The sequence below is a fragment of the Pelophylax lessonae genome, assembly GCF_965119305.1.
Source record: "Pelophylax lessonae genome assembly, chromosome: 1".
NCBI lineage: Eukaryota > Metazoa > Chordata > Amphibia > Anura > Ranidae > Pelophylax > Pelophylax lessonae.
Window position 1 is genome coordinate 462,711,873 of NC_138768.1, and position 21,338 is coordinate 462,733,210.

General features: G+C 42.9%; 1 protein-coding gene across 4 annotated transcripts in view; it reads right to left on the minus strand.

Moving 5' to 3' along the window:
• The window catches only part of LOC309568295 (survival motor neuron protein 1-like), a 71,298-nt gene that overhangs the window by 41,693 nt on the left and 8,267 nt on the right, over nt 1-21,338 (minus strand). The window contains exons 2-8 of one of the 4 annotated variants that reach the window (XM_082273960.1): nt 10,447-10,518; nt 7,595-7,828; nt 7,217-7,411; nt 4,921-5,151; nt 3,733-3,915; nt 3,526-3,594; nt 3,291-3,440 (exon numbers count right to left, since the gene is read on the minus strand). In XM_082273960.1, coding sequence (XP_082130086.1) covers nt 3,291-3,440; nt 3,526-3,594; nt 3,733-3,915; nt 4,921-5,151; nt 7,217-7,411; nt 7,595-7,828; nt 10,447-10,518 — 1,134 coding nt within the window. The remainder of the gene's footprint in view (nt 1-3,290; nt 3,441-3,525; nt 3,595-3,732; nt 3,916-4,920; nt 5,152-7,216; nt 7,412-7,594; nt 7,829-10,446; nt 10,519-21,338) is intronic. The other 3 variants (XM_082273961.1, XM_082273962.1, XM_082273963.1) reach the window with 3 other exon arrangements.

A 21,338-nucleotide genomic window follows, 5' to 3' on the forward strand; every position in this document is an offset into this window, starting at 1 on the left:
AAGTTGTAATGGTGGAGTTTGCAAGAAATCAATTTCCCAGCCAATAGGATGGTAGGGATGACAAAATCCAACAGGCCCCTGCCCCTTAGGACTATGGTTTGAACAGCCATGCCATTAAAGGCAGCAACCTATGCAGCAGGATGGGACACTAGCCCTTGGGACAGGTGGCCTGAATGATCCAAAAAGGACCATGGAGGGTCTGTCAGGTGTCTGAGTATGTCTGTATACCATGTCCCCCTGGGCTCATTCAGTACAATCAGGCTAAACTGATCACACGGCGTCACCAAAGTGTCCACTGTGAAGGCCCAAGGATCCTTGGATCTGGCTACAAATCTGTCCAGTTTGTTGTTGAATATGAATGGAAGAGGACCCTCATCTGGTGTCCCCATGTGTGGCAAAGAAACTGAATTTCCTCTGCATAGATGGCCCATTTCCCAGGATCTAGACGCTGTAGACTGAGAACTAGGAATAGTAAAGGGCTTCCCTAACTCCAGCACAGAGTTGGAAATCCACCAGGCTAGGATAAGCCTGGCCTTTGAAGTCAGACATAGATAGTGGACCAAGGACCAAGCCTGTTTGTCCCATTCTGCTGGAATGTTTAACTGCAATGGTCTGGAGTGAAACTGGGCATACGGCACAGCCTGGAAGGAGGCAACATGCGACTCAGTACCCTCGTGTATGCACAAACCAAGGGTTTCCTCTAGGCCCAAGCTTGAGAGCGAAGAGCCAGGAGTTTGTCCTTAGGCAGGAAGATCCTTGAGAGGGCCATCTCCATAGTCAGGTCTAAGTACTTTAGTCTGTAGAGATGGGTCAATCACCATCCTGGCATTTTCCATATAGAAATTTTTGAACTTTTGAGCCCTCAGGAACAAGCTGGGAATCTTCAGATTCAATATGGGCCAGATTCTATTCTGCTGTTGGTACAGTTGTAATGACCCTTGAGACAATTCGGGCATGCACAATAGGGAAACGGCTATGAACCTGCAAGGCTTTACTGCTGGTTTGCCTTACAACAAATGGCGGCGGCAGCACCAAGGAGCCAACTAAAAAATCGGCTGGAGTGAGGACACCGCGGAATCCCTGGACAAGTGTCCTAATATTAAAAGCCAGCAGCTACAGTATTTGCTGCTGACTTTTAGTTTTTTATGAAGGAGCCTGGAGCTCCGCTTTAAACAAAGTTCATAGCTTCTAATCTACAGGGGCCTTAAACACCTTATAATCCTCAGTGAGGGTCATGAGGGTCTTGTTAAGGCAAGAGAAACCAAGATCTGTCACAGGAAGCACCCATTTACTAAGGTAAGTTTCATCTATAGGATATTGTTGGGCAAAATGTTTTGGAGGAGTAAACATCTTCCGTAGATAAGACCAGTCCCTATATAATGCAGGCTCCACCACAGAATGCACTAAGAAAGTCTTGGCTGGTCTAGGGAATTTAAGGAATCACATACTGAGCAGACTCAGGCTGCTCTAACTCTCTAAGAGCATACAGCGTTAATAAGGTTAGCTACAGTATCCTTACCATGAAATCTCTATAATAGGTGTGTCATCCTGATCTAATGCCTCAGAAGGTAAGAGAACCTGCTCTTCAAATGTTACTTCCTCACAGTAACCCAGGTATTTGCAACAGAATTCATGGTAATGTTCCCACAGCAGAGAAAAACCAGATATAACCAGTACCGTTTGCAAAAACATAAAAAGCTGGATGCACAACCGCCGTAATCTCCTGGAGGATGAGGTGGTGCAGGTGTAGCACGCAGAGGTTTTCAAGGACAGGACTCTGCTCCAGGCAGACCCTAGCCCTGGATCTGTAAAGTACCGTGAAGCTAATTCCATGCTTTTCACCATGTGCCAAAGGAGTGCCTCGAGAGGATCCAATGCAAAAGCAATATTAAGAGCAGCCTAGTATCCTAAAACAGCTGGGGTCCGGGTACCGTCCCTCAAGGCTCTGCCGAGGCGTCAACCGATCCAAAAGTTGCATTAAGAGCCGCAGTGGCTATGATGTAGCTGAGAACTTGATATAAGAATCAAGATGGAATAATCGTAGATAGTGAAAAGGTCCATCCCCTAACGACACCAGCAAAAAACTAAGGCTAGTTGGGTGGGAGAGGGAGGGATTATATAGGGGATGTCTCGGCAGATCACGTAATAATTTCAAGAAGTCTGTAATTTATGATCAGGAAAAGTTATTTTGTCTTGAATTCCTCCTGAAAAATAGCAGTGCCCTTCCTGGTATGTGAAGTTACATAGGTACTCATCTGTCTACAGCCTTATAGCTGTATATCTGCAATGTGACATCTACAGTAAGGCACTGCTGTGTTTGACTGCTATTCGCATCAGATATGAATTGAGATTTGGTAATTTGGAATCCAAACTGAGATGTGACAGCTCCATGTGAGACAGTATCAGGTGCTGGTCGGATCCGTAATCCGGTAACTGTTTGATCAAGGAAAAAGTGACCGCACTCCGAATTAGAAATCAAACAGGAGTGTATTTATTCCACATCAAAAATAGGCATCAAAACTTCAAACTGTGAGACATGGGACAATAGGTAGACGCGTTTCACGACTAAAAATGTCGCTTACTCATTACCAAGTGAGATTTGGTAATGTCACTACTGTCTTGCTCAATGTTCTCTTTGCTGGAGGCTCTGACCTTAGGGAACAACAGCTCTGCCTCTGCCAAGATGGCCACTTCCACACAGAAACACAATGCAGGGCAAGGCATGGCCAATCAATAAGATCAGCTGCAGGGAGAAGACAATAAATACTGGCAACTTGTTCTTCGCCCTCTGCTTGCCCATTTTTTTTGGGCTTCCAGATTTCAGTTTCTCTTTACAGTAAACATCTTCTTTGCCCATATTAGGCAAAACTTTCCTTTAAAAAAAGTTACTTCCCTTGAGCCCCTCCCCTTCAAATCACCAGAGAAATACCACAAATACCCAGTACTTCTAAGTAGGGAGAAATATGTGATACTCCCTTGCATTCCCAAAAGGCAGTGCTCAAAGCCTGAGCAGTCACTCACCAATCCTAAGTGCTGTCATATGGGGAAAAGGTATATGTACAGTACATAGCCCTGTCTAATTTTCATTCATTTAGCAAACAAAAATGTATAGAAGAACCCCCGGTGAAAAGGCAGTATTAAAATAGTGGGTGAGCACAGATAAGGTAAACACAGCTTGCTAAAAGAGAACCTGTTGCCTAATAGGGGAAAGCATAAGGATCACTTTAATCTTAATGAACTTTCGTTTACCTACTGTATCTAGTCACTGAGAAGGCACCAAAGATAGATACCTTGTAGAAGCCTGTATGATACCCAGTCATATACCAAGCCATCAGCATACAAGCTAAGACATCTTCATCTTCCTGCTCTTCTTCATCATAGTCCTCCCACTCTGTGCTGAAGAAAGGAGGTGGTGGCGGTGGTGGAGGAAGGGGTGCTGACTGACAACAAGAAAAGCAAACCACTTTAGAAGCAGAGAAATAAACAAGGCAGAATAAAAATGTATGAGGTATTGCAGTCACTTACTGGGGGCCAATTGTGCCAGGCAGGAAGGTGAGCTCTCACAGGTGGTGGAGGTGGTGGCCAAAAACAGCCCTAAAATAAAGAAATTTAATATTTATTTCAATATTTACTTTTTGGCGGGTCTCGAAGAAGTCAAAGACTCATCATCCCCTATCTCACCAGAACACAGAGGTAAGCTTTTCCTAACCAAACATATTGTAGGATACTCACCTTGGGTGGAGGAGGAGGAGGTAATGAGGGTGGAGGTGGTGGAGGGGGAGGCGGAGGCGGTGGTGGAGGTGGAAAAGTGTACATCCAATCAGACTTCTTCCCTTGTTTCCTCCAATTACGTGATAGATCGGGTGAAGAGGTAGAACTTCTCCTTGTGTACATCCAGTCTGTATCCTCCTCATCCTGCCAATCAAAGCTTTTACATGTGAAAGCCAGCCAGCTCCTAGTGAATCATGCTCAGTCTCCCCCTGCACCATTTGAACTAGTAACAAACTCAGTCTGCTCATCTAACAGTCTTAATCGTTTGATTGTCAGCCAGAGGAAATTTAGCAAACAAGTCTAACAAAGCAGATAATGAAAGTATGTCCGGCATCACAAATCCGTACAAAAAAAGTAGCACTATTGAAAGGATGACTTATATTTGTAACATTTTGGGGATTAAGAAAGGTTCTTGCACCATTATAATATGCCACATTAAAAAAAAAACGATAGATACCTACAGCAACAGCTGAACTGACTTCTGTGCTTTGTCTGGTGCAGACACGGCCTAGAACACTGAACAGATTGCTCCTAATTAACAAAGGGGCTTGCACCCTTTTTGTTCAATAGCAGTAGGATCTGCTCTTTTTTCTCAGTTTAGAACAGTAGCGCAAGCATAAAGCCTGTGCCACTCTTTAATTCTCCAGATTATGTTCTTTCTCTAGCAGTTACCTTGTGTGTTAACTACTAGTTAACTACTAGAGAAAGTACACAATGGCCGAAACACGTTGCAGTGTTTCTACATTGGCGGGATGCTGGACATACTTTCTTAAAGCACATTTTTGCTGCTTAACAAGCCATCTGTGCATCGGAACAGATGTTAGTTCTAGTGCATGAGAAACATAAGAAAGTGCTGTGCATGGGTTCTTTGGGTGGCAATGAAAGGGTTAAACATATATTACCCCCAATAGGCGGAACTAGATACCAGTCTAATTCTTTAGTCAGTCTCAATAATGTTATATGCTATGTCTGACGTCATTGTCTGTCTCTCTGTATACTAGGCACAATGTTTTACTTCAAGTCTTAGAAGTGTTACACCTACCACCCCCAATATTAGCACAAGGGTAACAAATTTAAACCTCTACCTCTTACAGCCCTAAATGGTCCAGGCACCAAACACAACTCAGTTCCACACATATCAGGCAGTACCCCTGAGCTATCCAGTCCTAGAGGTGCAGGACTCGCCTGCTTCTTGCCGCGAGTGTGTGCGGGGAGTCTGGATGGAGGCATCAGATCAGCCAAGTTCTGCTCCTCCTCATTGTTATATCCCTCATACACCACCACACAGGTGCCCAAAACCTCATCCACAGAGCGAATAACGGCTGAGTATAGCTGTCCATCCTCAGACCACTGCACTGAACAACGGTCACCAACCTTCCACTATATGAGAGAAAAAAAAATGAGAGATTGTGGACTTGTAGGTGTTATAAGAAAACTATAAATGTAATAGAAAAATTAAAAGAGAAATAGAAGAAAAATAGTATATCTGCCATTAGATTAAAAAGTCGGTGTAAAGAAAAGCTACAACCAGACAGGAAGAAAATCTGACAGTATACAAGAATACCAGTTAAAGCAGGGGGAGGGTTGGGGTAATCTATCCATGCCCTATTACGGTGGACCAAAGCCCAGTACACATTATCAGCGGGGTTGCATGAAAAAAAACTGTCAGCTCCGGTAGGATCTGCTGTACTAACAATGCTAGGTTAGTTCAGAAATCTCCCCAGCTAAGCTGTTGTGTTCTGACAGGGGGACAGTCATTGGCTGAGAGCGCTGATCAGGACTCCGACTGTCCGACAAAAGCCGGCCGACATACACACAGCCTGAATGTTGGCTTTTTTTTTTGAACCGGCCATTGTCTCCCGACATTCAGCCCGTGTGTACAGGACTTGCAAAATGTCAGGAGACAACGGCTGGTTAAAAAAAAACAAAAAAAAAAACGTCCGACATTTGGCCTGTGTGTATGTTGGTTTGGCCGGCTTCTAACGGATGTGCATGCTGGAAAACCAGCATCCAACCGACTCACGATCAGCCCTCTCAGCCAATAGCAGAGAGCACTGATCGGAGAGTTCTGGCAGGGGGGCCGTCTCCCTGTTAAAACACAACAGCTCGGCTGGGGAGGATCGCTGAACTAACCTCGCATGGGTTGCACGAAAAACGAATAGTGTGTACCAGGCTTTAGGAAACACAACTGGTTTGGCAGAGATCGTAAGCTTAGTGGTATAAATGGTGGTCGTCGTAATGACCACTGGGGTTAATAGGAAGAAGAGCTCAAACCTTTGATAATTAATTTCTGTAATCTGCTAATTAATCTGACGGTGAAGACAGTAGATGCACAAAAGTGTCATTTATAAACTGCAGAATGAGATCTTTTTGTGCTCTCCTAAAAACAGGTACCCTTCTAACATGCTTGTCTGAATTCACCAATAAATGTATTTTTTCACAATGACTTACAGGCATGTTAAAACCTTGGGTCAACTATCCTCAGAATCATAAAAAAATTCTTTACTGTCCCTATTCAACCCCTTTGAAATTAAAAGTTTTGCAATATCTTGTTTTACACGAAAAAGTGTTAATCTGATAATTCTTTACATCAAACTGATTTGCTCCATTCACAGATAATATCTAAACCAGGGGTCTCCAAACTTTCTAAACAAAGGGCCAGTTTACTGTCCTTCAGATTTTCGGGAGGACTATACTGTGGTCAATGGGAGAATAAAATGTCCTGGCGTTAGTGGTAGTAAACAACGCTCCATGATTGGCATTAGGGGGAAGTAATAGTGCCCAACTGTTGGTATCAATAGGAAGAATAGTGTCCCATCATTGGTGTCAATGGGAGCACTAGTGCCCCATCATTGGTATCAATGTGAGGAATAGTGCCCCATCATTGGTATCAATGTGATGAATAGTGCCCATCAATGGGAGGAATAGTGCTCCAACATTGGTGTCAATGGGAGGATTGGTGCCCCATCATTGGTGTCAATCGAAGGAATAGTGCCCCATTATGGGTGTCAGTAGCAGAAACTATGTTGGCAACAGTGGGGAAATAATGTCCCAAGGGCTGGATAAAGGCAAGCAAAGCTCTGCAGTTTAGAGACCACTGATCTAAACTAAGCTAACAATTGTTGTCATATCAACAAAGTTTAAAATATAAAAGATGAATGGCTACTACGTAACCATGAGTTTATGCAAATCTCATTTACATGTACTTTATAAATGACCCCCTAAGGTAACAACGCATCACAACTACAGCGAACTGTGATAATACTTTATTAGAGGGGGTATAAGAAGCCATTAACATAACTTAGAAGCTGTAATCACTAAACTAGCAGGGAAAATATGTAAGTATTGTAAGAAGGGTCCACTGAGGTGGCAACACAGACACTGAGCAGTGAGGTCCATAAGAAGAAGCAGGTTTGGTTTGATACTACAGAAAAGACTCAGTCACCTGTTTGACAGGTGGGGTGCTATCCCCACTGCTCCCAACAGACACTATTTCATCCAGCTGATGCCTCTCGGTATTTCCATAGCCATCATACTGGACCACACAAGTGCCGCTTTCTCTGTCAATGGATTTTACTGTAGCAGGGTAGACACATCCATCCTCTGACCAAACTGCACTACAAGGGTCTCCCACTTTCCACTAAGAAGGATAAAAATATGATATTGAGCATGGGTGGCAAAATACAGTTATAGAAAATTCCATGCAACATTTACTTCTTTCTCAGAAAACAAAGGTAAAAGAAGAAACAAATAAAATACAGTGCAATCTGCAACTCTGTCCATTTACGTATTTTAGTCTATATTTTATAAATAGGCCACTCACTTTGGTTGCGAGAGAGCGAGAGGTTGACTGAGAAGAAGGATGTGTCAGAGGAGGAGGAGGGTGTGCCTTCTTCTTCTTACTCCACTTATCCCCCTCATCCTTTGGGTGATCCCTGTGACCGTCTCTCTCCCACTCTGATTCTCTTGTCACGTCTCGTTGACAATCTTTTTGGGGATCACCTGATGCAGTGGCTTCTTCTGCCCTCCGGTTTTTATCAGTGCATCTAAGCATATCCTGGGGATAGGGATTGAACTGGTTAATATTCAGTTTCCTTCAGTGGATCTTCACCTAGTTTTTTGTTAGCAGTATTATTTTATTCTCTACTTTTCAAAGTGGTTGTAAAGGCTCAAGTTTCTTTACCTTCATACATTCTATGGATGAAGGTAAAAAACCTCCTCCCCCTACTACTTACCTAAGCCCGATCTCGATCCAGTGATGTGCATGAGAGGTGGGCTTCTCCCGAGTCTCTCATTCCTCATTGGGAACATTGGCTCCTGATACTGTCAATCACAGCCAGTGAGCCAATGAGGAGAGAGCTGGGGGCAGGGCTGAGCCATGGCTCTGTGTGTCTTATGGATGCATAGAGTGGGGCTTGCGAGTGAACACGCACCAGTGCCCCCATAGCAAGCAGCTTTGCTACTGGGGGCACTGGCTAAAGTGGAGGAACGGGGCTGCTCTGTGCAAAACCAATGTACAGAGCAAGTATGTATGACATGTTTGCTATTTTTAAGAAAAATTGTAACCTTTAATGCCACTTTAACTTATATTAACATTTAGGGGATCAAGCCCTAAAATTAAAAACACAATAGCTTAGGTTGCCTTTAGTGGAAATCACATGTCAAAATGATCCGTAAAGCCAGAGAGGCAGAAGGAACCACAGCGGCCAGAGGCACAGCAGGTATTCCACACACCCAGAGGTGTAGAATACTTGCAGTTTCTGGGGTCCCAGAAAACAGGGAATTTTCAATACACAAGCTGCTGAAAAAATAAATATATAAACGCTTATTTTACAGGTGACCTGTTTTATAAAGGTGACCCAGTGGTGAGACTGGTAAGGTAATTTGCAACCAAATGTCCCTGGAATGAGAAGGCAAAACTTGTTTTAGTAAGGTCTTACTGGTTAACAGAGGCGTTAGGAGCCATTTATAGAAGCTTTTTGGTTTGACTGGTTAAAGGGCAGTCTCTCCACTTATAACTAAATATTTAAAGGAAGCAGAATACATCTGTTCCTTGACTAATGATATACATCTATTTTCAGTTAATGGCACTTCACACTTTCCTTTGAGAAAGTTCTGGACTGATTTAAAGAGAACCAGTATGACTCTGAATCTTTAGTGTTAAAGAGACTCTGTCACTTTGACCATTTAGTATCTTTAAAGCCTTCCCCCAACCTACCTTATACTAACCTTCCCTGCACTCTCCAGCTGCTCCCTTGCTATGCAGTCCCAACACTATGTAAACTCTGTTTTAGGTAGTGTTCTAGTGTAATGATTTCCAAAAAACAACAATATCTCTCCTGCGCTCAAGTGGTATGCGGGAAGGTGAATCTTCTAGGCGGTTTTATGACACAAAAGAAGTGGTCTTGCTGCCCCCCTCAGGACCAAGGGTATCCAAAAGGCACTACAAGAAAACAACAAGAGAAGGGCGCACCGACCTTGTGTATTACCACTTAAAAGTTTATTAAAATCAAAGAAGGGTAGCGTACAATATACTCACAAACGTAGCATATGAACAAGCATATAGGAAACGGGCACCGCTCGCTTCCAGGACACTTCTCTACTGCTGGATAGCGTGATGGCGTCCTCAAAACCTGATGTGGCTTACGCGTTTCGAGGGAGGACCCTCTTCCTCAGAGCCAAAATCGCCACTCGTGTAGAGAAGTGTCCTGGAAGCAAGCGGTGCCCATTTCCTATACGCTTGTTCATATGCTACGTTTGTGAGTATATTGTACGCTACCCTTCTTTGATTTTAATAAACTTTTAAGTGGTAATGCAAAGGGTCGGTGCGCCCTTCTCTTGTTGTTTTCTTGTAGTGTTCTAGTGTATCCAGGGTAAATGACATTGTCCCCTTGTTCAGCAAACAGCCTTCAGGACTGGCGATTGGCCACTCAAGCTGAGCACTGCATCTTGGGAAAAGGTTACATGCCCCCCTACACCTGGGTATTTGTAATGCCACAGAGCAACAAAACTGTGGGGGAGCATAGGGAAAGTGATTATGTGAGATGGGGAAGCAAGGAAATAAGAGAGTTGCTCAATTCACCCTGAATGGGACAATATTCTCATTAAGTTGTTATAGCATTGCAGCTGCCTTTCCGCTCGAAGATAGATGTGAATGCTGTTATTCACTTATATTCTTTCCATATCGGTGCAGAAATGTCAGTCCAGTGTCAGGCTGTAAAGTCTCCTGCCTGTGCTCAAGGTTAAAATCTGGGATGCCAAAGAAGAATTAAAGTTCAATAAACCTAACTGTACATATATAATTTTGAATGTGTGTTTGCAGCACTGAGCTCAGGCAAGATGGCCTTACAACCGAACCCTCAGCTGGCAGCTCTGCTCTGAAAGGGAGAATACAAGTAAATAATAAGCATTCAAGCAATCCTGAGCAGAAAGACCTTACAGTTACAACAATTAAATCGTAGAGGTTTACCTTATTATAAATGCCCAGTGGCACATTAACTGTCCCTCTTTATTCTTCAGAAAAATTGAGAGGTTTCTATTTCAACCACTCAGCAGGAGATTCTGTTACAGAACCTAATGAGTGTTACTGCTGTCACACTTGGATACCAAGTTTAAAAAAAAGGGTTCCCATAAAAAAGGGATAGAGATACACAACTATGTAGTAGGTATAGGTACCTGGAAAGACTGGACAGCCTTTTCATAGGATTTAATAAGAGCAGCATCGTCCCACTCATCAATATCTTCACTCTGCAAGACCCGAGAGAAGATATTTCAGGACACATGCATTTCCCATCTGTCACCAGCATCCACACTTCTCAACTTTTATGCAAACACCACTATGTATGCATCTCACAAGCGTATTTATTCACACAGCCATTAGGACACATACTTTATTTCACCTCAAACGCTACACCAGTATGGCTCACTCTCTGGGATAAAAATTTGACCTTTCAGAAAGTCACAGCAGCATACATTTTGTCCATACCAATACCAGTCCCAAGTTTGTTTTTATGTCCAGTACATGTTGCAGTGGCAATTTTCTTTCTGTACTTGCTAGAGCATTCTGGAAGGGAGGCCTACCTGCAGTTTGTCAGCCCCTTGGTTATATGCGTGTGAAAATATACACCTTGTATAGGTAACTTTTCTTGTATGCATGATGATCTCATTCTTCTATGGCTTTGCTCGTGGACTTCACAAGAACATTTATTAAAGTGATTGTAATACTTATTATAGAACAAATTGGAATAGCTTTGCTTGACTTCCAATAGTTCTGTCATCTACAAACAATGAACTTTGTGTGTGTAAAATTTCCACCTGGAAGAGGTCTATAGCAGGTATCAGCACATAAGAAGGTTGGGAAAATGTTGGACCACCTCTTGCTCAGTGAGACTAAGCTATATCAATTAGGGTCCTTTTACACAAGCCGACCCGTTAAGTCCACCCATCAGTTTTTTTAGGCTGACACGATTTGACCCTCCAGCCTCCTCTATGGAGCAGCGGGTGTCAATGGACATGTGTCCCTTGACACCCGCCAACACCGGATCCAATCCCGTCAGCTAAAGACAGACAGATAGGGATCTGTTCCCCATCCAAATGGCGGATTGGATGGCAGTCAGGTGTAAACAGACAGGCAGTCTGTTAAATTCGACCTACCATAGAGGAGAGTGGGTTGCGTCTGTGTCTGCTCTGCATATGTGGACTGAACACAGACCAGCCACCCACCTGCTCAGCGGGGATCAGCAGACAGATTCCACGCTGAACAGAAACGTCCCACGTGTAACGCCCCTTAGTTGTCAAAAAAAAAATTTTCGCTGCAGGGAAAGCCAGAGAAAGCTGAAAAGAATGATCATTATGAAAAATACATGGTATGCCTTAGTGAATTAAGTTAATTTCAAAAGTGCACTAGTATCCCAAACAACAAACAAAACATGGAAATAGTGCTCAGGTGGATGCCTTTCCCACATTAAACACAAGCCTCTTACCAGACCTTTATGATCTTAAATTATAGAGATCTCGCTGTGTACATCCAAAGGATGCAGCAGGACACCAGCCTGCTCGTGTGGAATGACGCCACAGAAGTGGCTCCACCCATCTGGGACGTCATTCTGCACAAGCAGGCTGGTGTAGACCGCCACTGTGCTTGTTAGGCCCCTTTCACACGGGCGTTCCGTATGTCCTTAGATCACCCCATCCGTTTGCGGGTGATATACGGACATAATGCATGTCAATGGGATTGCGGATGTCAGCGGATGACCATCCGCTGACATCAGATTTGCGTCCTTTCAGTTCTGTTCCGTTTTTTGGAACGGAACAGAACCCTATTTTTCTTCCGTTAAAAAAACGGAAAGTACCTAAAATCAGATGTCAGCGGTGTCATCCGCAATCCCATAGACATACATTATGTCCGTATGTCATCCGCAAACGGATGGGATGATATGCGGACATACGGACCGGATGACACAAATGTCATCCGTGTCCATGAAAAAAAAAAGTGCCGGAGCGGATCGCAATATGGTCCGCTCCGTGTGAAAGAGGCCTTATTGATTGTGTCTCACTGGTTTTTTACTTCATAAGTGTAAGTGCATTTGATGCTTTTAATTATTGTTTGTTTTTAACCACTTTACCACTAGAGCATTTTGCTGTCTGGGCCACTTTTTGCGATTCGGCGCTGTGCGAATTTAACTGACAATTGCGCGGTCGTGCGACGCCATACCCAAACGAAATTTACGTCCTTTTTTTCCCACAAACAGAGCTTTCTTTTGGTGGTATTTGATCACCTGTGCTATTTTTACTTTTTGCGCTATAAACAAAAAAAGAGCGTAAATTTTGAAAAAATAACAATATTTTTCACATTTTTTTATATGAAATTCCCCCCAAAAAATGTAAAAATCGAAATTTTTTAAAATTTTTGGCCAATTTGTTTTCTGCTACATATGTTTGGTAAAAAAAATCACAATAAGCGTATTTTGATTGGTTTGCGCAAAAGTTATTGCGTTTACTAACTAAGGGAAAGATTTATGTCATTTTTGGTGTTTTTTTTTTTTAACGAGTAATGGCGGCGATCTGCAATTTTTTTTGCGGGACTGCGACATTGCGGCGGACAGATCGGACCCCTGACTGACATTTTTGACACTTTTGGGGGTACCAGTGACATTACTACAGTAATCAGTGCTATAAATATGCACTTTTACTGTAAAAATTACACTGGCAGGGAAGGGGTTAATTTTATTGGAGAGGGAGGGGTTAATATATGCCTGGTGCTTACTGACGTGTGGGGGGGAGGTGACTGAGTGACCCAGGGACAGATCGAGGATTCAGCTATGCTGAACCCTGCAATCTGACCCTGCCTGTCACTTAGGAGATCCGCCCGCTGTGTTTACACACAGCGAGCGGATCTCCAGACTTGATCCCCGACGATCGGGGAAGAGCGGCGGCGATCGCCACCGCTCCTCCCCTGGCCCGACTCCCGCTGTGACTGAATACAGCGGGAGCGAGCCTCCGGCGGAGCGCGGGTGCCGCCGAGAAGGGGGAGTGTCTGGCGACATAGGTCTACGTCGCCAGACGAAAACGAACCACTTTGCCGCAGTAGTGCTCGAGTGAGCAGACGGCAAGTGGTTAAGCTTATTACACTACGAAGTTTTCCTCTTTCTGCATATGTTGAGAGCACAAATCTGCTATTTCATGTATTTGATACACTTGGATTACTATACTGCTAAGAGTGGAATGGGATGAGCTATCCTCTTGCTGCTGAATCCTTTGGATGTACACTAAAGCCTCGTACACACGATCAGATTATCGGACAAATTTTCTTTAGTTTTTTGTTGCATGCTAGTCTCATATGGAAAGTGAAGCGGTTACTTTCATATGTAAATTCTCGTACGACAGAAGTGATGTCATGTGTTGAATTGTTTTGTATGTATTCTTTCGTTTACGAGCATGCCTAGTCTTCTTCCTCTTATGATTTTTTTTCGGAAGAAAACTGTACTAATTGAACGGAAATTGGACGTTGTGTTCACTTATGATAAAAATTTTATAGCCTGCACATCCAATTTTTGTCATACGAAAATCCGGAATCGGCTGTCAAAAGCACTATACTAACGATCCAAAAATCGGCAGATCGTTTCCGATTTTCGTATCGTGTGTATGGGCCTTTAGCGAGCAAGATCTCTATAACTTGTGATCATAAACGTCTGTTAAGAAGCATGTTTTTATTGTGGGGAAGGCATTCACCTGAGCACCGTTTTCATGTTTTCTTTGTTGTTTGGGACACTGATAAATCACTTGGATATTCACTATTGGATTGAGTCATTTGTATGTGATTCAATCCTTGAACTGTCACTTGTAACCAATTTTCTTTTAGGACTTTATTCATGCATTAGCTGTTTTTTATCCATTTATTATTTTGAATACTGTTTTTTGTATTGTCACGATTGTATTAAGTTATATTTAACATGTTTATTTACTTTATTCAAATATTTTGTTGTACACATTGTTTGGATGATTAAGTGCCCATTCACACAACCGCAACTTGTCAGGTGACTGGTCAGCCTGACAAGTCGAGGTCCATGCAGTGCTACGGGAACCGTTCTAATAGGAGCGACTCAAGTCGCTCCGACTTAGAAAATAGTTCCTGTACTACTTCGGGGCGACATCGGAGCGACTTGCATTGAAATTCATTATATGAAGTCCGTGCAAAGTCGCGCCGAAGTCGTGCCGTGGTAGTGTGAACCGGCACTTAGGGAAGCGCACTAGTACACTTTTGAGATACTTTTTATGAGCCTTGTGTTCGGACTCACATAGTTGCGGCTTTCATAGACTTTAAGGTTCAATTATTGTATTAATCATCTACACATTTGTTTATTAGTGTGGTGGTGGGATAAGCACAGGATTTTTTTACTTGAATAAGATTGAATTTGGCAAAATTCTTTGCTCTGCAATCTGCCCCATATGATCTACTGGAAAATTTCTGTTTTTTTTTTTTCTCCTCTTCCTTAAGGGCACATAGCAGCCATTTATTTTGGACTTGGTAATGCACCATTTTCCTCCTTCTCAAGGGTGTAAAATACCCACTTGCCTTCCTAGAACTGCTCCTGCACTCTTTCTCCTCTGCTAATCTAGCCATATCCCTGCCAACAGGCCATGAGAAGTTAGTTGAGGGGTGGTATACAATAACATGTAATCCACCAAGATGAAATTTACAATAATGCAGCACAGCGAACAACGTGGTACACATTATGGGGCTGATTTACTAAAACTGGAGAGTGCAAAATCTGGTGCAGCTGTGCATGGTAGCCAATCAGCTTGTAACTTCAGCTTTGACAAAAACAAGGAAGCTGATTGGTTTCTATGCAGAGCTGCACCAGATTTTGCCCCCTCCAGTTTTAGTAAATCAAGCCCGTTATGTAACACACCGCACTGCAATTCAATGTAATATGGCATAGTACAGCATAGAGTATAGCTATTTTTCAGCAGCACTGTATATTATAGCAGCAAACATATCTCTCATTGCAAGCACTCTGTCAGCTCTTCCTATCTACTTCAGGTCTCTCCAACATGCATTGACTGTGTATAGCACCATTGCACTCTATTTAGCACTTTCTGCAGCACTGTATAGCACAGCAGCAACTATTTCTCCCTGTGAACACTCTTGTCAGCTCAGCTTATCTACTTCAGTTCTTTTCAACAAACATTGACTGTGTATGTGACTGACTGTAAGACATGGGTGCTCAACCTGCAGCCCTCCAGCTGTTGTGGAACTACAAGTCCCATCATGCCTCTGGCTTTAGCAGTCATGCAATGCCTCATGGGACTTGGAGCTTTGCAACAGATTGAGGGCCACAGGTTGAGCACCCATGCTGCAAGGCCGCTTGCAACTGATACTCCTGTTTGAGCATTTACTTTTTCAGACTTTTTTTTTAATGTATTTGCGCATATTTTTGCACACATGCGTTTGCACAATTTTACACGCACACACACATTTTTGCGCAAATGCGCAAAAACGTATTCTCACGTTCTTTTCTGCACAGTATGTAAATGGGAATTTGCGCTCATAAGGCATAAATTACTGACCAAAAATTGTGTGCATAGGCACATTACAATTATTGGGCTGTATTTTAACTAAAGGAAAAAGCTGTACTGAGCTTTTTCAAGCTGCAGTGTGCAAGAGGCCTTCATAGAGAATTGTTCCAGCACTATATAGTATAGGCAAACTCTCCCTACCTCCAAGATCTCTCCCGATCTACTCCAAATCATTCACACAAAAAAAAAAGACTGCTGGAAACACAGACTTTTATATGGAGGGGGCTGGAACATAACGAAAGCTCCATCATTTTAAACCACCGTCGACATTTCGGAGCCCAGGAAGTGCGTTTTTGGTAACTGTTAACTATAATGGAGCTATTTTCCTAAACTGCGAATAACTAGGATTCAGGTAGAACTTATGTAACACCCAAGCCTGAAACTTATCCCTACTTATAAGTAGACAGCCTTTGAATTCAGGCCTATGAGGAACCCCGTATCCCTGGCACTCTACAACCTGATATTGCATTTCCTTGTCACCCTGCACTCCTGACTCTGGGCCTCCCTGCCTCCCAGCACTCCTGGCGCTAAATCCCAACACCCAAGACATGGTACCTTACTGCCAGGAATAAACTCTGCTACCTGTTGTCATCCTTGCAGAGACATGCAGAGAGTAGGAGAGGACTATATGCCCACTTCCCCCATAGTGCAGACTGTCAAGGCCAGTCATTCCTTCAGTCTCTAGGGGTGCTGTGCACACTGTGTGTATTTCCAGGGAAGAATGAGGAGGCACCCACTTCCAGGCTAAAGGACAGTTGGGAGCCAAATACTCAGAATGCCTACTACCTCCCTTACTATGAAACCCTTCCAACATGGCAGCCATTTTCTGGAAGTCCAGCATCCAAATGTACAGTGGGTACGGAAAGTATTCAGACCCCCTTAAATTTTTCACTCTTTGTTATATTGCAGCCATTTGCTAAAATCATTTAGGTTCATTCTTCTTCCTCATGAATGTACACATAGCACCCCATACTGACAGAAAAACACAGAATTGTTGACATTGTTGCAGATTTATTAAAAAAGAAAAACTGAAAATATCACATGGTCCTAAGTATTCAGACCCTTTGCTGTGACACTCATATATTTAACTCAGGTGCTTTCCATTTCTTCTGATCATCCTTGAGATGGTTCTACACCTTCATTTGAGTCCAGCTGTGTTTGATTATACTGATTGGACTTGATTAGGAAAGCCACACACCTGTCTATATAAGACCTTCCAGATCACAATGCATGTCAGAGCAAATGAGAATCAGGAGGTCAAAGGAACTGCCTGAAGAGCTCAGAGACAGAATTGTGGCAAGGCACAGATCTGGCCAAGGTTACAAAAAGATTTCTGCTGCACTTAAGGTTCCTAAGAGCACAGTGGCCTTTATAATCCTCAAATGGAAGATGTTTGGGACGACCAGAACCCTTCCTAGAGCTGGCCGTCCGGCCAAACTGAGCTATCGGGGGAGAAGAGTCTTGGTGAGAGAGGTAAAGAAGAACCCAAAGATCACTGTGGCTGAGCTCCAGAGATGCAGTCAGGAGATGGGAGAAAGTTGTAGAAAGTCAACCATCACTGCAGCCCTCCACCAGTCGGGGCTTTATGGCAGAGTGGCCCGACGGAAGCCTCTCCTCAGTGTAAGACACATGAAAGCCTGCATGGAGTTTGCTAAAAAAACACCTGAAGGACTCCAAGATGGTGAGAAATAAGATTCTCTGGTCTGATGAGACCAAAATATAACTTTTTGGCCTTAATTCTAAGCGGTATGTGTGGAGAAAACCAGGCACTGCTCATCACCTGTCCAATACAGTCCCAACAGTGAAGCATGGTGGTGGCAGCATCATGCTGTGGGGGTGTTTTCAGCTGCAGGGACAGGATGACTGGTTGCAATCGAGGGAAAGATGAATGCGGCCAAGTACAGGGATATCCTGGACAAAAACTTTCTCCAGAGTGCTCTGGACCTCAGACTGGGCCGAAGGTTTACCTTCCAACAAGACAATGACCCTAAGCACACTGCTAAAATAAGGAAGGAGTGGCTTCACAACAACTCCGTGACTGTTCTTGAATGGCCCAGCCAGAGCCCTGACTTAAACCCAATTGAGCATCTCTGGAGAGACCTAAAAATGGCTGTCCACCAACGTTTACCATCCAACCTGACAGAACTGGAGAGGATCTGCAAGGAGGAATGGCAGAGGATCCCCAAATGCAGGTGTGAAAGACTTGTTGCATCTTTCCCAAAAAGACTCCTGGCTGTATTAGATCAAAAGGGGGCTTCTACTAAATACTGAGCAAAGGGTCTGAATACTTAGGACCATGTGATATTTCAGTTTTTCTTTTTTAATAAATCTGCAACAATGTCAACAATTCTGTGTTTTTCTGTCAGTATGGGGTGCTATGTGTACATTCATGAGGAAGAAGAATGAACTTAAATGATTTTAGCAAATGGCTGCAATATAACAAAGAGTGAAAAATTTAAGGGGGTCTGCATACTTTCCGTACCCACTGTATGTATTACTAAACTGATTAGGGGATTGCAGGGCCTTAATTATGAGGAGCATTTACAAGCGCTTGATTTATTCTCCCTGGAGAAGAGAAGTCTGAGAGGGGACATGATAGTGATTTACAAATACCTCAACTGTAATCTCAGCATGTAAAAAACTATTCAGTCACAAGGAAAGTAAGGAGGACACGTGGCCACACAATGCTATTAGAGGAGAAGAGATTTAACCTCAGGCTACGTAAGGTTTTTTTTTACAGTAAGGCAATAAGATTGTGGAACTCTCTTCCACAAATGGTAGTAACTGTGTGGAGTATGGCTACTTTTAAAAGACTGTTGGACGTACAACTCAAAGATCAAAACATTCAGGGGTATGGGAAATGAATACGTTCACAAACACTGACACAGGTTAAACTGGTTGGACTGTCGTCTTTATTCAACCGTAACTACTATGTAACTATGTAATTATTTATTTTTATTTTTTTCAATACAACACCTTTTTTGTTACTCCTCCCTCCCAAAATAATTGGCCCACTAAATTATTAGTTTAAAAATGTAATCTCTATCAGGCAAAAATTAAAGCGAAAACCAAAACTCAGTTTTACTTACCGTAACCTTCTTTTGCAATAAGGATAAGTTAGCATGCACAACTATAGCACCCAAAGTCTGATAATGTTATGGAAATAGAGCATGTATTATCAGTCTGCAATGCAAACACAAGACAAATGTTTAACTTAAGGTTGCAGCACATCAGCGCAATGCAAAATGCCTGTTCGACAGTTCAACAAAAAAAGGACTTTTAGAGGTCGCAGTATTGCCACCTGAATGCTTGCAAACCTCCTCTTACCTTCCTCTGAAAAGCGATCCACCACAGATCACACTTCAGGGGGCCAGTAAACACTGCCCCTATGTAAAAGGAGCCTTACTGTGCACCCATGTTTTACCTACTGTATTAGGCATGTACAGCCATGGCCAAAAGTTTTGAGAATGACACAAATATTATTTTCGCAAAGTCTGCTGCTTCAATGTTTTTAGATATTTTTGTCAGATGTTACTATGGTATACTGAAGTATAATTACAAGCATTTCAAAAGTGTCAAAGGCTTTTATTAACAATTGCATTAAGTTGCAGTGTTGACCCTTCTTTTTCAAGACCTCTGCAGTTCGCCCTGGCATGCTGTCAATCAACTTCTGGGCTACATCTTGACTGAGGCAGCCCACTCTTGTATAATCAATGCTTGGAGTTTGTCAAAATTTGTGGGGTTTTTTTTGTTTACCCGCCTCCTGAAGATTGACCACGAGTTCTCAATGAGATTAAGGTCTGGGGAGTTTCTTGGCCATGGACAAAAAATGTTAATGTTTTGTTCCCCAAGCCACTTAGTTATCGCTTTTGCCTTATGGCAAGGTTCTCCATCATGCTGGAAAAGCAATTGTTTGTCACCAAACTGTTCTTGGATAGTTGAGAGAAGTTGCTTTCGGAAGAGGTTTGTACCATTCTTTATTCATGGCTGTGTTTTTATGCAAAATTGTAAGTGAGCCCACTCCCTTGGCTGAGAAGCAATCCTACACAGGAATGATCTCAGGATGCTTTACTGTTGGCATGACACAGGACTGATTATAGCGCTCACCTTTTCTTATGTGGAGAAGCTTTTTTCCAGGAGCCCCAAACAATCGGAAAGGAGATTCATCAAAGAGAATGAGTTTACCCCAGTCCTCAGCAGTCCAATTCCTGTACTTTTTGCAGAATAGTCTGTCCGATGTTTTTTCTAGGGAGAAGTGGCTTTTTGCTGCCCTTCTTGGCACCAGGCCATCCTCCAAAAGTCTTATCCTCACTGTGTACACTGTACAGATACAGATGCACTCACACTTGCCTGCTGCCATTTCTGAGCAAACTCTGCACTGGTGGTGCCCCGATCCCGCAGCTGAATCCACTGTAGGAGACAGTCCTGGCACTTGCTAGACATTCTTGGGCTCGCTGAAGGCTTCTTCACAAATGCAGTGGAAATGTTTTTTGTGGGATTAAAGTTAATTTTCATCGCAAAGAGGGACTTTGCAATTAATTGCAATTCATCTGATCACTCTTCATAACATGGAGTATGTGCAAATTGCCATCATAAAAAACTGGGTCAGTAGACTTTGTAAAAATTTATATTTGTGTCATTTTCAAAGTTTCTGGCCACGGCTGTAGACCAAAGCATATGGCGCAGTGTATGTTAAAAAAAAAAAAAAAAAAAAACAGACCATACACCAAATATTCTGACTGTATATGTCCTTTAAATCTACCATCAACTATTTAGGACAAGAGCCTACCTGATTTGATATAAATTGAATTTTGTACCAAATCCCAAAAAGGGAATTTTGACTTACCTGCAAATTCCTTTTCCTGGAATACAATATAGGACACAGGACTTGTATTGGTAGACAATGGGTTATGTGCAAGTTAAATTCAGGTGATTGGACACTGGAATCATTTTTCTAGGGCCACCACTAGGGGTATGCTCATATAACCCCATGCACTCCATAAGACTCCAGTTTTTAGCAAGCAATAAGGAGTGACTAAAAGATTGTACTGTACTTCAAAATGATGAATTTACAGTCATGTCAAAATTACCCTTAATTGTACAATGTACATGTACATCATCCAGCCTGTTCCGGGTTAGGAGCGCGCATGTGGGCACTCCCTGCTGATCCATGCTGACCCTGGCTACAGCAGGATTTTGTCAGCATGTCCTGGGGCCAATAATTTATGGCTGAGACCTGACCCCTTCCTTACCCAGGCTCCTCATTGTTTTTAGGGTGAGGAGAGGGGCCTGGCCTGGGCAGCTGTCAGAGCTGCTCTCCATCCTCCTCCCTGCTATTGTAGTTCCTGCTGGCTTCCCTGTGTGTATATTTGGGTTCATTAACCTTTTTACAGTTACCCTTGGAATCCAAAACATCATTTAGGGTAACACTCAGTAATATATTACACTCTTCACTCTTAAAGTTACAGATACTGTCAGTATTCTCTTTT